Source organism: Cervus elaphus, chromosome 7 (assembly GCF_910594005.1).
Source record: "Cervus elaphus chromosome 7, mCerEla1.1, whole genome shotgun sequence".
NCBI lineage: Eukaryota > Metazoa > Chordata > Mammalia > Artiodactyla > Cervidae > Cervus > Cervus elaphus.
In genome coordinates, this window is record NC_057821.1 from 48,926,313 (window position 1) to 48,939,022 (window position 12,710).

General features: G+C 46.9%; 1 protein-coding gene across 1 annotated transcript in view; it reads left to right on the forward strand.

Moving 5' to 3' along the window:
• F13A1 (coagulation factor XIII A chain) overlaps positions 1–9,005 on the forward strand; it is a 139,890-nt gene extending 130,885 nt beyond the window's left edge. Inside the window, exons 14-15 of the mRNA XM_043908603.1 lie at positions 2,107–2,243; positions 7,235–9,005. Coding sequence (XP_043764538.1) covers positions 2,107–2,243; positions 7,235–7,388 — 291 coding nt within the window. The 3' untranslated portion in view covers positions 7,389–9,005. The remainder of the gene's footprint in view (positions 1–2,106; positions 2,244–7,234) is intronic.
• The last annotated feature ends 3,705 nt before the right edge of the window (positions 9,006–12,710 follow it).

Below are 12,710 nucleotides of genomic sequence, written 5' to 3' on the forward strand. Positions count from 1 at the left end.
GATTGGCTCCAGGACTCCTGCAGGGACCAAAATTCATATCCCCAGGTTCAGTATCCCGAGATTCAACCAGCTTTGCATCCTGCTGTGCGTGCCAGGTGAGGACACGCTGCTTGGCGCACAATCCATGCTTCGTAGGTGACACCAGCTGCTGTCCTCACCACCATCATCCACGCCTGCTCCACCCCTGACTCCTCTTTCCAGCTCTCCACCCATCCCACCTTAAGGGGTGGAGATCTGAAAGTAATAACCACGGAGAATTGGCTGCAATTTTCATTTTTCTTTTAGATTATTTTTTAGTTATCAATGTGTCTTAAAGAGTAAAGTCATAAGGTTTTTACCCTTCACTCTAGAGTCTCCCAGGTTCAATCCCTGGGTTGGGAATATCCCCTGGAGAAAGGAATGGCAACCCACTCCAGGATTCTTGCCTGAGAATTCCATGGACAGAGGAGCCTGGCGGGCTACAGTCCCTGGGGTCACAGAAGAGTCGTGCATGACTGAATGACTGATACTTTCACTATTACTACTCACTAGAGTCGATAAGGGAGAATCTTCTTCTTGGGGCAAAGTCCCTCCTTTTTCCCTCTGTTCTAGCCAGGCTCATTTCCATTTGACTTTTCCTGTGTTGTGCACTGATTAAAGAAATAATGTAGTGTAGTGGCTGGGTTGCTACATGGAAAACTCAAGCAACCAGTAAATTTCCTTTTTAAGCAGTCGATCTAATATAGCACATGTTTACTGGACACCAGCTAGATACCGGGTTGAAAGTGTGCTAAAACACAGTGAATAAAGCAAAATACCCCAAGTTTTGCTAATCCAAATGATGGAATTGAGCCTGTAATGTCTTGAGCCATGTATCGTGTTAGCTGCTTTATATGTATTGTCTCATCCTGGTCCTTTCCTAGCAGGGAAGAACTATTATTATTATCTTGTTCCCAAGTAATTTAGAGTTTGCAGAGATCCATCCGTTTGGCATACCAAGCCCCTAAACCAACAAATGCCGTAGCTCCCTAGCCGTTTTCTATCACATGGTGTCGGTGCTGGGAAGGCAGATAGTCCCAAGTGTGCAGTATTATACATGGTGAACACAGCCTAAGAGCTAAAACAATACCAACAACACCCTAATAATAGCATTTTACATAGATTACCCCATGGGACCGTCCATCTTGTTTCAGAAAACTGAGTCGCAGAAAGGTTGAGAAGGTCACCCAAGACCTCACAGCTAGGAAGGCTTGAAGCCGTCGTTGAACTCTGGCCGCTTTGCCACATACCCAGTGCTTCTTTTTTTTAAGCTTTTTATTTTGTGTTGACATGTAGCCAGTTAACAATGTTGTGAGACTTTCAGGTGAATAGCGCAGGGACTCTCAGCCTTACACGTACATGGATCCATATTTCCCCAAACTCCCCTCCCATCCCGGTCGCCACATAGCATTGAGCAGAGTTCCCTGTGCTGTCCAGCAGGTCCTTGCTGGTTATTCAGTTTGAACATAGCAGCGCGTACATGTCTGGAACACAATCAGTACATCTGAGGCTTGTGATACACAAACTCACCCCAAACAGCCTTCATCCTCCCAGCCTCAGATGTCCAGACTGCGGAGGAAAAGTCTCTTTTTGCCTATTTTAGCATTCAGATTCCTCTTCTTCAATGGTGAGGACTCCCTCCTTGGATGTATTTCTTTCTCAAGTACCTCCAGGAGCGTTTTCTTCCTCTTGAACTCAGGGATCCCTCCCGTCCTGGCAGGAGACCTGAGCCCTTTCCAGGAGCAGAGTCCACCTGTCCGCCCTGGCCGCAGAAAGCTGTTGCTGCCCGGAGTGCACTTCCACCTCCTGCTGCCGGGAACAGCCGGTGGCCGAGGTTGTTAACCTGAACTCTAATTAGGGTGGTTTTCATAATGAGGAAAAGCCTGTGATTCTAATTAGCAATTTTCCATCTTTCTCTCAACAAGTATCCCCCAGTCAAAGCAATATCCTCATCACATTGGTTCCTTTGCCAAAAATGGCCACGCTGTAAAACAGAAGGAAAAGCAAAGATGGGTAAAGATATAAGGGTGCAGAAAGAGGCTTTGTGTGTGGCTAACACACTTCTTTCTCCTCCAACTCACTCCTCAGGTCCGTGGTGCTCAGGTCGTGGGTTCTGACATGGTGGTGACGGTTGAGTTCACCAATCCTTTAAACGAAACACTGCGCAATGTCTGGATCCGCCTGGATGGTCCCGGAGTGACCAAACCCTTGAGGAAGATGTTCCGGTGAGCACTGGGGGGAGGTGGGGACGTGGGGTAGGATTGTGGGAAGTTCTATCTCTCTCCATCTTTTCCCAACTCACATCTAACCCCCAGTGAACATGTCTGAGAAATTGTTACCTCCTTATTTACAAGTCTGTGGGGCTTGGGGTAAAAACGGGGTTGGTTTGACCAGCACTTCCATCATTCAATTCTTAAAACCACTCTAATGAGACAGGCACTATTATTAGCTCCCTTCGGCAGTGGAGGAATCTGAAGCTTTGAGAGACTGACTGGTTTGTCCCAAGCTGTGCAGTGTGTAGAAGTAAGCCTGCATCCACGAGTAGGCTGGCTGATTCCAGATCCCCAGAGTCAAGAGTTTTGCAAACTACCTCCCCGTGTATTCATTCTTCTAGTCTTTACAGAGTACCCACCATGAGTCAGGTGTCACAAGTGAGGACCCTGGCAGGAGTCTTTTCTTTCCAACCCTACTCCAAGATCTTACCAATCCAAGCACTCTCTAGAACTGTTGCTTTCAGTAGGAAAAAAAGGTGACCCTAGGGAGTTCTGATGCCGGGAAAGACCCTGATGTTGGGAAAAATTGAAGGCAAAAAGAGAAGGGGGCAGCAGAGGATGAGATGATTAGATAGCATCACCAACTCAATGGACATGAATCTGAGCAGACTCCAGGAGAGAGTGGAGGACAGAGGAGCCTGGCCTGCAGCAATCCATGAGGTCACAAAGAGACACGACTTATCGACTGCACAACGGCAGAGAGTTCTAGACTTGGTTTCCTATTTAGGGGACCAACAAGCACCCCAGGCCCGTTGCTTGAAGGTCTGCTTTTGGCACACCTTGCACCATCAGACTGTGCCTACAGTTCTGAGCTTCTGTGACTTCTAGTGACAAAGAGTGTCACAGACAGGACAGCCCATTCCATGGTCAGGTAGTCCTAGGGGCTGGAAAGCAATTCCACCTTTCAGCCCCACCAGTGGGCCTAAGTCTGTCACCTGGGCTGCACAGAGAAGAAGGTGCATTTGTCTCCCACCTAATGGCTTGCAAATGTCTGCACACCGCTGTCTGACCTTCCCGTGTCTTCCCTATTCTTCCCCGACTTCATTCCCCTCACCCCTAATGTGGTTTCAGCTCTCGCCCTGGCCCACATCCTCCAATCTGTCAGTGCTCCTCTTAAAGGGTGACACCCAGAATGAATCCCAATCTTGGAGGTTTATTACTTTCATTTCTACCGCAAATAAGTCCCCATCAGCATCAGTCAATCCAGCATATTTCCTGTGGGGTGACCTTCTAAGGCACAGAGAAAGAGGTGGAGGTATGTGGAAGCTGCCTCATGACCCAGATATGTTAGGAATTTCCCCAGCACCCTTTGTGGCAGACTCTGAGTCTGTAAGACAGGAGCAAGGCCCTCCTTCACCCTCTCTGAGATGTCTTTAAGACAATGTCCCCCCTGAAGACTGCATTTCTGTCGAATCACAGCACTCACAGCTTTTGCATCTGAGCATTTAAGAGGGGCCTAATGCCAGCAGATGCGAGGAACAACAGAGAAAATAGTTTGAGTGCTTTAATAAAAAAAAAAAAAAACACAAGCACAAAATATAACAACCTTTCTATGCTAATAGGGAAACTGCAAAAAAAAAAAGGGGGGGGAATTAAATTAGAAATCAACTCCAGCTAGCGGAAGAGGTCAGAGGAGCGTGCCCCACTTTCGTCAGAAACGACAGTCTCACTCACCCGTTCTCACACCTTCCCACTCGACTCAGATGCAAGAATCGCTCAGGCAAAGTGAAACACGTTTCTTCTTCAAAGCAGCCCCCTGCTGGAGCCAATTTTTCCTCCTCCAACAGTAACCCCACAAGCTTCCTCTGAGGGTACCAGAACCTCCTGCCATGTTGACGCCGTGGCTGTGCAAGAATCCCACCTTGGTCTCAAGCCAGTGCAAGGAAGGAGGCAACCTATGCTTTAGAGGAAAGGGCGAGTCCCCGCATGGAACACAGACCCACCTCTGGGGAGACACGGCTCAGAGGTTGAGTGTCCAGGTGCACTCGGTATGTCTGAGTGCTCACTCGTGTCCGACTCTTAGCAACCCCACGGACTGTGGCCCACCAAGCTCCTCTTCCATGGGATTCTCCAGGCAAGAATACTGGAGGGGGTCGCCAAGCCCTCCTCCAGGGGATCTTCCCAACCCAGGGCTCTAATCCCTGTCTCCTGGGTCTCCTGGGTTGGCAGGCAGATTCTTTCTTCCTTCTGAGCCGCCTGGAAGTTCAGATGCATTGCTTATGGTTAATACCTGACACTGGGGAAGGGTGAAGGGGGGTGAATTGGGGAAAGGATGGAGGAGGCCATTCCTTACATGGTGGATGCAAGGCAAATGTTCCACCCACACTCTGCCTTAGGCTCCATCAGTAATCACTTCAACACACAGATCTGTGGCACGTCAGTAACAGAGCCCGGCCCTCAGTCGCTCATGGGGGTGCAGGTCCAGAAGGTGGGTCTCTGCAAAGCAAGGGAAGCTCTGTTCCTCAGAGACTGTCAGAAATTGGAAATGAGTTGACACAGTAAATGTTTTATGATCCAGGCTGGGCTTGGGACTTTAGGGAGACCACTGCTTTCCCTGTTTTCTCCTGACTCCTCCTCCTCGCACCTTCACAAGCAAGACAGGAGCCAGCCAGCACCCATATCCATCTTATCAAACAACTAACACAGCTGTGTACCCTGTCCTGCGAAAACCTCATCAAAGAGTGGCAGGTCCGTGTGACAACCTGGACTCTTCAAGTGCAGTTCTTTGGGACCAACCAGAACCCTTCACGAGGCTGTATTCTCTTCTCAGATACACACCTTGAATAGTCAAGGGAGTGCCCACTCCACTCGGCCATGCACACCCCTGCCAGGGCCCTAGGTGGCAGGGAGTCTGGAGCTCCAAGCAGAGGCTCTGGTAGGTGGGTGCAGGTGAGCAGGGAACTGAATGGGGAGTAGGTGGTGGCGTGTCCGTGGCCCACTCGGCACAGCCGACTCTCCCCTGAGATGATTTACCTTCCTGCTCTGCCCATGCCTCCTGCCGCCATCCTTGGTGCTCAGAGGTGCTGCCCCCCAGAGACCCATAGCTGTTGAGTTTCTGCTCTTGATAACACCAGAACATCAAATAATTCATCTTCCAGATGCATCTTTTCTTCTCTTTAAAAAATTACCAGGTTCAGAAAGTTATTTTAGGAGAAAAGTTCCCCGCTTTGTGCTGCTGTTTGAGATTTTGAGTCTCTCAAGTAGGACAGAGGGCTGGACATGTGGAGGACAAGCAGTTTATTGTAATCATAATCCCCTAAGCCTGCCTGCGTTCAGGATGATAAATGGCCGGCACATCTTGATAGCTCAGCACATTACTGAGAATCATTTATCACCACACCTATCCCTGGGAATACAGGGCTCTTCCAGTATTACTCCACTCACCCAGATGGGGAGATGATTCTTTTCTTTCTACGTGCATGCCTTTATCTGTAGGAAAATGCATACTTTGACATGGATGTGTCTGTTTGTACATATCTTGGATATGATACTCATGAGCGAGCATGGGTACATGGATAAATACCATTATGGGGGCAAGTTGATGAATTAGAGCAAATAATGAAGCCTCTCCAGCCTTCTTGCCTGGGAGATCCCATGAACAGAGGAGCCTGGCAGGCTACAGTCTGTGGGGTCTCAAAGAGCCTCACATGACTGAGCAACTAATATTCAATAATTCGTTCAATGAAGTGAAGCTCGGGGGTTACAGTTTCTGTTTAAGGGAGTTACCTCCCTTCTGTGGCCCTCAGCCAGATCCCTAAACTGGACAGCTATTTCACAAAATGTTCCTGGTGGATCACTTGGAAACAAAGGAAAAGAGAATGAATGGATCAGGGTTTGCTCTTGAGAAACAAATATCTAAAAACCTATATTCATATTGAAATGACTATTTAAATTAAGGACAGAGAAGTGTTTCTCTGCATCCAGGCAGGAAGAACTTTCCTCAGTTATGTTACAGAGAGTTCAGGCAGATCAAACCATGACCAAAGCTGATGGTAAATAACAATGACAGTAGCAATAGGCAGCAGCCGCATATATCTAATACATGGCATTTGACCGTATCTTGTCATCGTTCCAAGTGCAACACAAGTACCAACTCGCTCACTCTGTCCACATCCTCTTCAATATTTCATAGTGCCCACCTTTTACAGGTGAAGGAACCCATGGTGAGGTCAGTGTGTTTCAAAGGTTCAATCATAAAATCAATTTACCGAGTTGGAAAAATTCTCCCATATATAGGCTATGTATGTGCACTGGTCACATAATTTAGCTTCTTAGTAACTCAGTGAGATCATGTATATAGTCACATTTCTAAAGAACAAATGCCAAATTAATGGAGACACTGAGATTCCCAAAACCAGAGCCTAGAGCAGCCCCAGAGAGAGACGCCCCCAAGCCTCAGAGGCATTTCCCAGGTCACCGGCCTCAGATGACAAACACATGGCGGCAAGGCACGTGGGCAAGTGACCCACGCTGGGTGAAGCAGGGTCGTGAATAACAGGGCGGGCAGGGCGATGCTCCAGATCCCGGGCCTGAGCACAGGTCTGTCCCAAGGGGATTGGACAGAACGGGTTAAGAGCATCACGACCTCAGTATAGGAAGCTGCGGATTCAGATAGAAGTCTGATCCCAGGAGGGCACTTGAGCCCACATGAGCTGAGGGAGACCAGTCATGTCCATGAGGCTACCGTGGAGGCTGGGGGCTCTCGGCATGGACCACGTCCACCAGGAGGCAGGGTGATGTATCCAAACCATGACCCACGGGGCTGTGGCTGACCAAGCCTCGGATAGGAGCCCTCATCGGGGGGTGACTGGGAACCCGGCCCTTCTGTCTTCCAATCACCATCAACGGAGAGAAAGAGAGCCGGTGACCCAGACCATCACAGTGGGAAACGCGATCTGCCTTTCTGGGGCGTAAAACCTGTCCTGCCTTTTCCGTCCTTTCAGGGAGATCCGGCCCAAGTCCGCCGTGCAGTGGGAAGAGCTGTGTCGGCCCTGGGTCTCCGGCCCCCGGAAGCTGATTGCCAGCCTGACCAGCGACTCCCTGCGGCACGTGTACGGCGAGCTGGACTTGCAGATTCAGAGGCGGCCTTCGATGTAGATGTACAGGGGGGCTGAGCTGCACCCGGGCGCCTGGCCCCTTGTAGTCTAGGCTGAGGAAATTCTAACGCAAAAGTAGTCAGCTCTTGCTTTAACTTAGCTGTGAAGCCCTGGACAGGGCTGGATAGGGTCCCAGAGTGGTGACGGCGTGTGTTTCAAAGACACACTTTTCAGTGTGGCTATTCGCTGTGCAAGTTCGTTTTTAATCACCCCACCTTCCAAAGGATTCTGAGCATTAGCTTTAATTAAGCCCTAATTAGGCTCTCGGAGCTCATAAGAGTAAAAGTCATCATTTATCATCTCAAATGGCTGCAGCTGCAACATCAGAGGACTTCCCTTGCCTGGGGATTTGCTCAATACGTGGCCTCATGTAAAACAGGGCTTCTCATCCCCCTACTCAGCCTTTTGGGGATCACATTCTCCCCAAAGGGAAGGAAGGACATGATTTGGGCCCTAGAATTCTATTCCCCTTTCTTGGAATCAGGTTGTAGCCTCCGTATCAGAATATTTTTCCCCAGGAAGTGAGTGCAGCATCATTTTTCTTCTTGGCAAAGCCAGGGAAAGGTCTTCCATCTTGCACCTGCGGCAAAGCGACCGCCTGCCAAATTTCACAGATTTACGTTGTGAGAAGAGGTGGCCCCATATTAACAAATTGCATTTGCGGGGAACTTAATCCCCGAAGAGGAGATAAGAAAGCAGGTGCAATACTCAGATCTATTAAATAATGTAGTTTTATAGTGCTTTTTATAGGAGGCGTCCCACCACGGCCCGAACGGGAAGAATCGATGGCCCTAACTTTAACCCTTTGGGGGCTGTAGTATTAGAAATTAACCAGACCGACTTGGGACAGTGGGGATGAGGAATTAACCTCCTTTATTAGTGATTATACTTCACCTATCTCTCTGGAAGCATCTCCTTGGCACAATGACGCAGGTCCAGGTCCAGTTTTAGAGACCAAATAAACCCAATAAGTTGGAGAAGCTGGCAGGTTAAGTGACCAGATGTGTGGAAGGGCAGCCGCTATTTCTCTCATCCTCCACATCACCCACGTTGAGACCTCAGCTCGGCACGCAAGTACTAGAAGCTAATACGGACTCCAGCCTGCAAACAGCCAGGGCTACTATACAGCCGATGACAGAGGACATGGATATCATTGGGATTCGTCTCTAAGTTTCCAACAGGCAAGCGACCAAATGTTTACCTGCAAGGCTGATTTTTTTTTTGTCCAAATTACCAGATTGGTATGCCTAGAGTGTGATTTAGGTCAGTCAATTGTGACTCTTAGCAGAAGAAAGCAAAGATGAATAGTGAGATGGGATCAGGGGGAACGCCAGAGTGGAATTATGTGTGGTCTATCTAACCACATCTCTAGGCCTTTGAGATGGTTCCTGAACCTGCAACACTGGAATCCGTGAGGGTTAGCCAGTCCCCTCCACAGACACCTCATACCTAACTCTACTAAGTAATCTCCCAGCATTTGCCAAGGCTTCCAATACTCAGCTCTAAAATGAAATGCACTTTGCTGGACTGTTAAACTGGCTTACTATAGTATATTCTTATTAACTAGAATGTAATCAAAACTTAAAATAAAGTTAACCTGATTGCATTTGCATCTGTACAAAAGTGAAGGCTTTTGCTTTTCAATACGACATACTACTAACCACAGCTGCTTGAGAAACCACGCTTCCTTGGCAGCCGGTGGTTCACCCTGGAGAGTGAAACAAGCATCTCTCCTTGAGGGAAAATAACTCAAATGGGTAGTGACGTTACAGTTAGCTTTCCTTGCGGCTCTCTCTACATTTTATTAACCTCACTCAACTAAGGAGGAAGTTTGGTTCAAAAATCAGCTTCCAGAAACTTCAAAACCTCTGCAGACACTTTCTTCATGAGTAATCTCATGAATCATTATGATGACTCAGTGGACAAGCCAGCATGAACACCTATCATGACGAACACCTTTTGTAGTCTTAGAACAGAGATGGAAACGATATGAAAAATATGTATCAGAGGTCCTGTATTCACGGCTGACATCACTGAACAACCACATCTTCGGGCCTCACGATCCTTCTCCACGCAGAACTCCAACCATCTATTACAAACTGATATGGAGTTGGCATTCAGAATAAAGCCTGTTCTACCTACATTAGGGTCAGCCCACCCCCTTTGACAACTGAGACTCCAGACAGTGCAATAATGCCATGGCTCTAAAACACATAGTTTGGTAACAAGCAGCGTGGGCTTCCATGCTGGCTCAGCAGTAAAGACGCCACCTGCCAGTGCAGGAGATGCAGGAGTCTCAGGTTCAATCCCTGGATCAGGAAGATCCCCTGGAAAAGGAAATGACAACCACTCCGGTCTTCTTGCCTGGAGAATCCCATGGACAGAGGAGCCTGGCGGGCTACATCCATGGGGTCACAAAGAGTCGGACACGACTGAGTGAGTGAACAGCAACATATCTCAGGGAGCAGCAGAGACTCTGAGTTCTAGTTTTTGACTGTGCAGGTCCCCTATGCTTCGAACAAATCCTTATTTGTGTTTATAGCTTTGATGACTAACGAGGGGTAACAATACTTTTATTTCCACAAGGTTCTTCTGGGATATTTCAAGCAAGACATAACAACACATGCAAAGTGATAGATAGATAACAGATAGGTACATCGATAGATGACAGAGATATGACAGTTGAGCAAGAGAGGAAGAGATGAAAGAGATTGTATAAATATGTGTATTTCAAATAATTTTACTTTATCAACACTTAAAAAAAATAATCATTTCCAACCTTTGATGAAGAAACTAAAGGGACCTCGTAGCCACACATCAGGGTAAATCAAGTGGGTAGGAGCTGAAAGTGAAGTCAACCTCTGCTTTGCTGTGCATTCTTTAAATCTCATTATGTCTCTCAGAGTTTAAAGAATGCTGAATTAAAACCAACTCAAGACTCTTTGAGGGCTTCCCTTGTGGCTCAGCTGGTAAAGAATCCACCTGCAATGCAGGAGACCTGGGTTTGATCCCTGATTTGGGAAGATTCCCTGGAGAAGGGAAAGGCTACCCACTCCAGTATTCTGGCCTGGAGAATTCCATGGACTGTGGAGTCCGTGGGGTCGCAAAGAGTTGGACATGACTGAGCAACTTTCACTTTTTTTCAAGAGTCTTTGAAGAGCTGCAGTATAGTAACAAAAAATATACAAATTTATGACAGGAATATGAAGGAAAATGGAGTTTGTGCTAGACTCATTGGCAATCTAAAGTCATAAAATTCCACATATAAGTTCATCATTTATGAATATCCTTCCAATGTTATTTTTAAAAAGTAATAGTCTACACAATCATTTATTCAGCTTTTCTACCCCTCAATATCCTCTCAATACCCAGCCATCCTTCCAACCATCTATCCACCCTTTATTCCAGCCATTCATTTAACCATCCATTATTCATTAATTATTATATGCAAGCATGAATTCAACAAGTATTTATTGACCATTAAGCATCATAGTAGAGATTCAAAGATAAAAAGTCTATGCTCCCTGTTCACAAGCCAGATACAGAGCCAGATATATAAATAAAGTATGCATAAAATATGTATTTATAAATCTACAATTAGATGGGAATAGGTATGTTAATAGAGGTATGTCCAGAGTACCATGGAAATAAAAAGAAAAAGATGCCTGAAAAAGCCTCCCATAATTCTCCAAGCATACTGGAGGAAAGATTTAAGGTGCATCTTGAACAAAAGACTAGGACGTAAGTTGGAGAACATCTGACAGAGAAGAGCTCACGAAACAGCCTAGAGGAGAGAGAGGCCAGCCCTTCCGGGGAACTGCAGCTGCTGCGGCCTGGTGAGATGGTGAGTATCCAGCAAGGAGAGGCGGGCTCTTCGTCTTCCCCATCAGAGTGATTCATGGGACCATTCACTGAAAGTATCTGTGGAGACTTTGGCCACAGAAGCGCAGGTATGAGTCAGAGCTGGAGCACTTCCAGGAATAAGAATTTGTTTCTTCTAGGCTGTGTGGTGGAGAAAGGCTAAAAGTGGCTGCTGATTAAAAAACTGGATGCAAAAAAAAAAAAACTGGATACAGAACTAAAAACTACAGGCAGGTCCAGGAGGGACAGGAGAGTATGGGGTGGCATGCCTAACTCAGGTCATGATTGAGTCTCAGAATAGATGATTAGGGTGTGCCTATGGTTGGTTCAGGGATGGGAAAGGAAATGTTTTAGGGCCCTGGAGAAGACTCTTGAGAGTCCCTTGGCCTGCAAGGAGATCCAACCAATTAATCCTAAAGGAAATCAGTCCTGAATATTCATTGGAAGGACTGATGCTGAAGCTGAAGCGCCAGTGCTTTGACCACCTGATGTGAAGAACTGACTCACTGGAAAAGACCCTGATGCTGGGAAAGACTGAAGGCAGGAGGAGAAGGGGGCAGCAGATGATGAGATGGTTGGATGGTATCACTGACTCAATGGACATGAGTTTGAGCAAGCTCCAGGAGATAGTGAAGGACAGGGAAGCCTGGTGAGCTGCTGCCCATGGGGTCACAAAGAGTTGGACACGACTCAGTGATTAAACAACAAGTTCCCAGGAGATAAAGTGGGAGAGGAAGCAGGTCAGGGGAGCCATCTATCACACAAACAGATGCCAGTGGATGACAGACAAGTTCCTAGAAACTCAACTTTGAGAATCTGAGTAACTCCCATGGGCAGGGACTGCTAAAGACCCAAGAGCTTATTCCTAGGGCTGTGCTCATCTTTCTTACAGGCAAAGCTCTCCACCTCATTTAGACTTGGTTTTGCCTTTATAAATCTCTACAGAGGCATGAAAACAAGAAACCCACAACACATAAATAAATGAGAAGAAAAACAAAGCACCTCGGTTGCAACAAGAAAAGTTACTAGGAGACTGTGTTTACCTCTGTTGCCAAGAGCTCAGGAACATTTTTTAGCTTCAGAGACAATGGACCTTTTTAAAAGATGCTTGGTAAGCTTGCTGCTAATACAATTCATGAACTCCCATTAATTTTCACACTAATCATGGTTCTAGGACTTCAGTAATTATCTAAGCAATGCTTTACCATCCCAAAACTAATTCAGGCGTAAGGGGTCCTAATGAGTACTTCCTGTTACTAAAAGCAAGTGCCTAGAACACCCAAGAAAGGATTCTTTCCTCTTCTTTCTGGTTTGAGCAAGTTTGGACAGTGGGAAAGTATTGCATGATAAAAATTACAGTCAGAATTTGTTATGTTAAGGCAGTAGACTATGAATAGCCATAAGATCACTGTCACTCCTTTCATTGAAAGCTGGTCATCTCTCCTTCTGTCCCATTGATTCT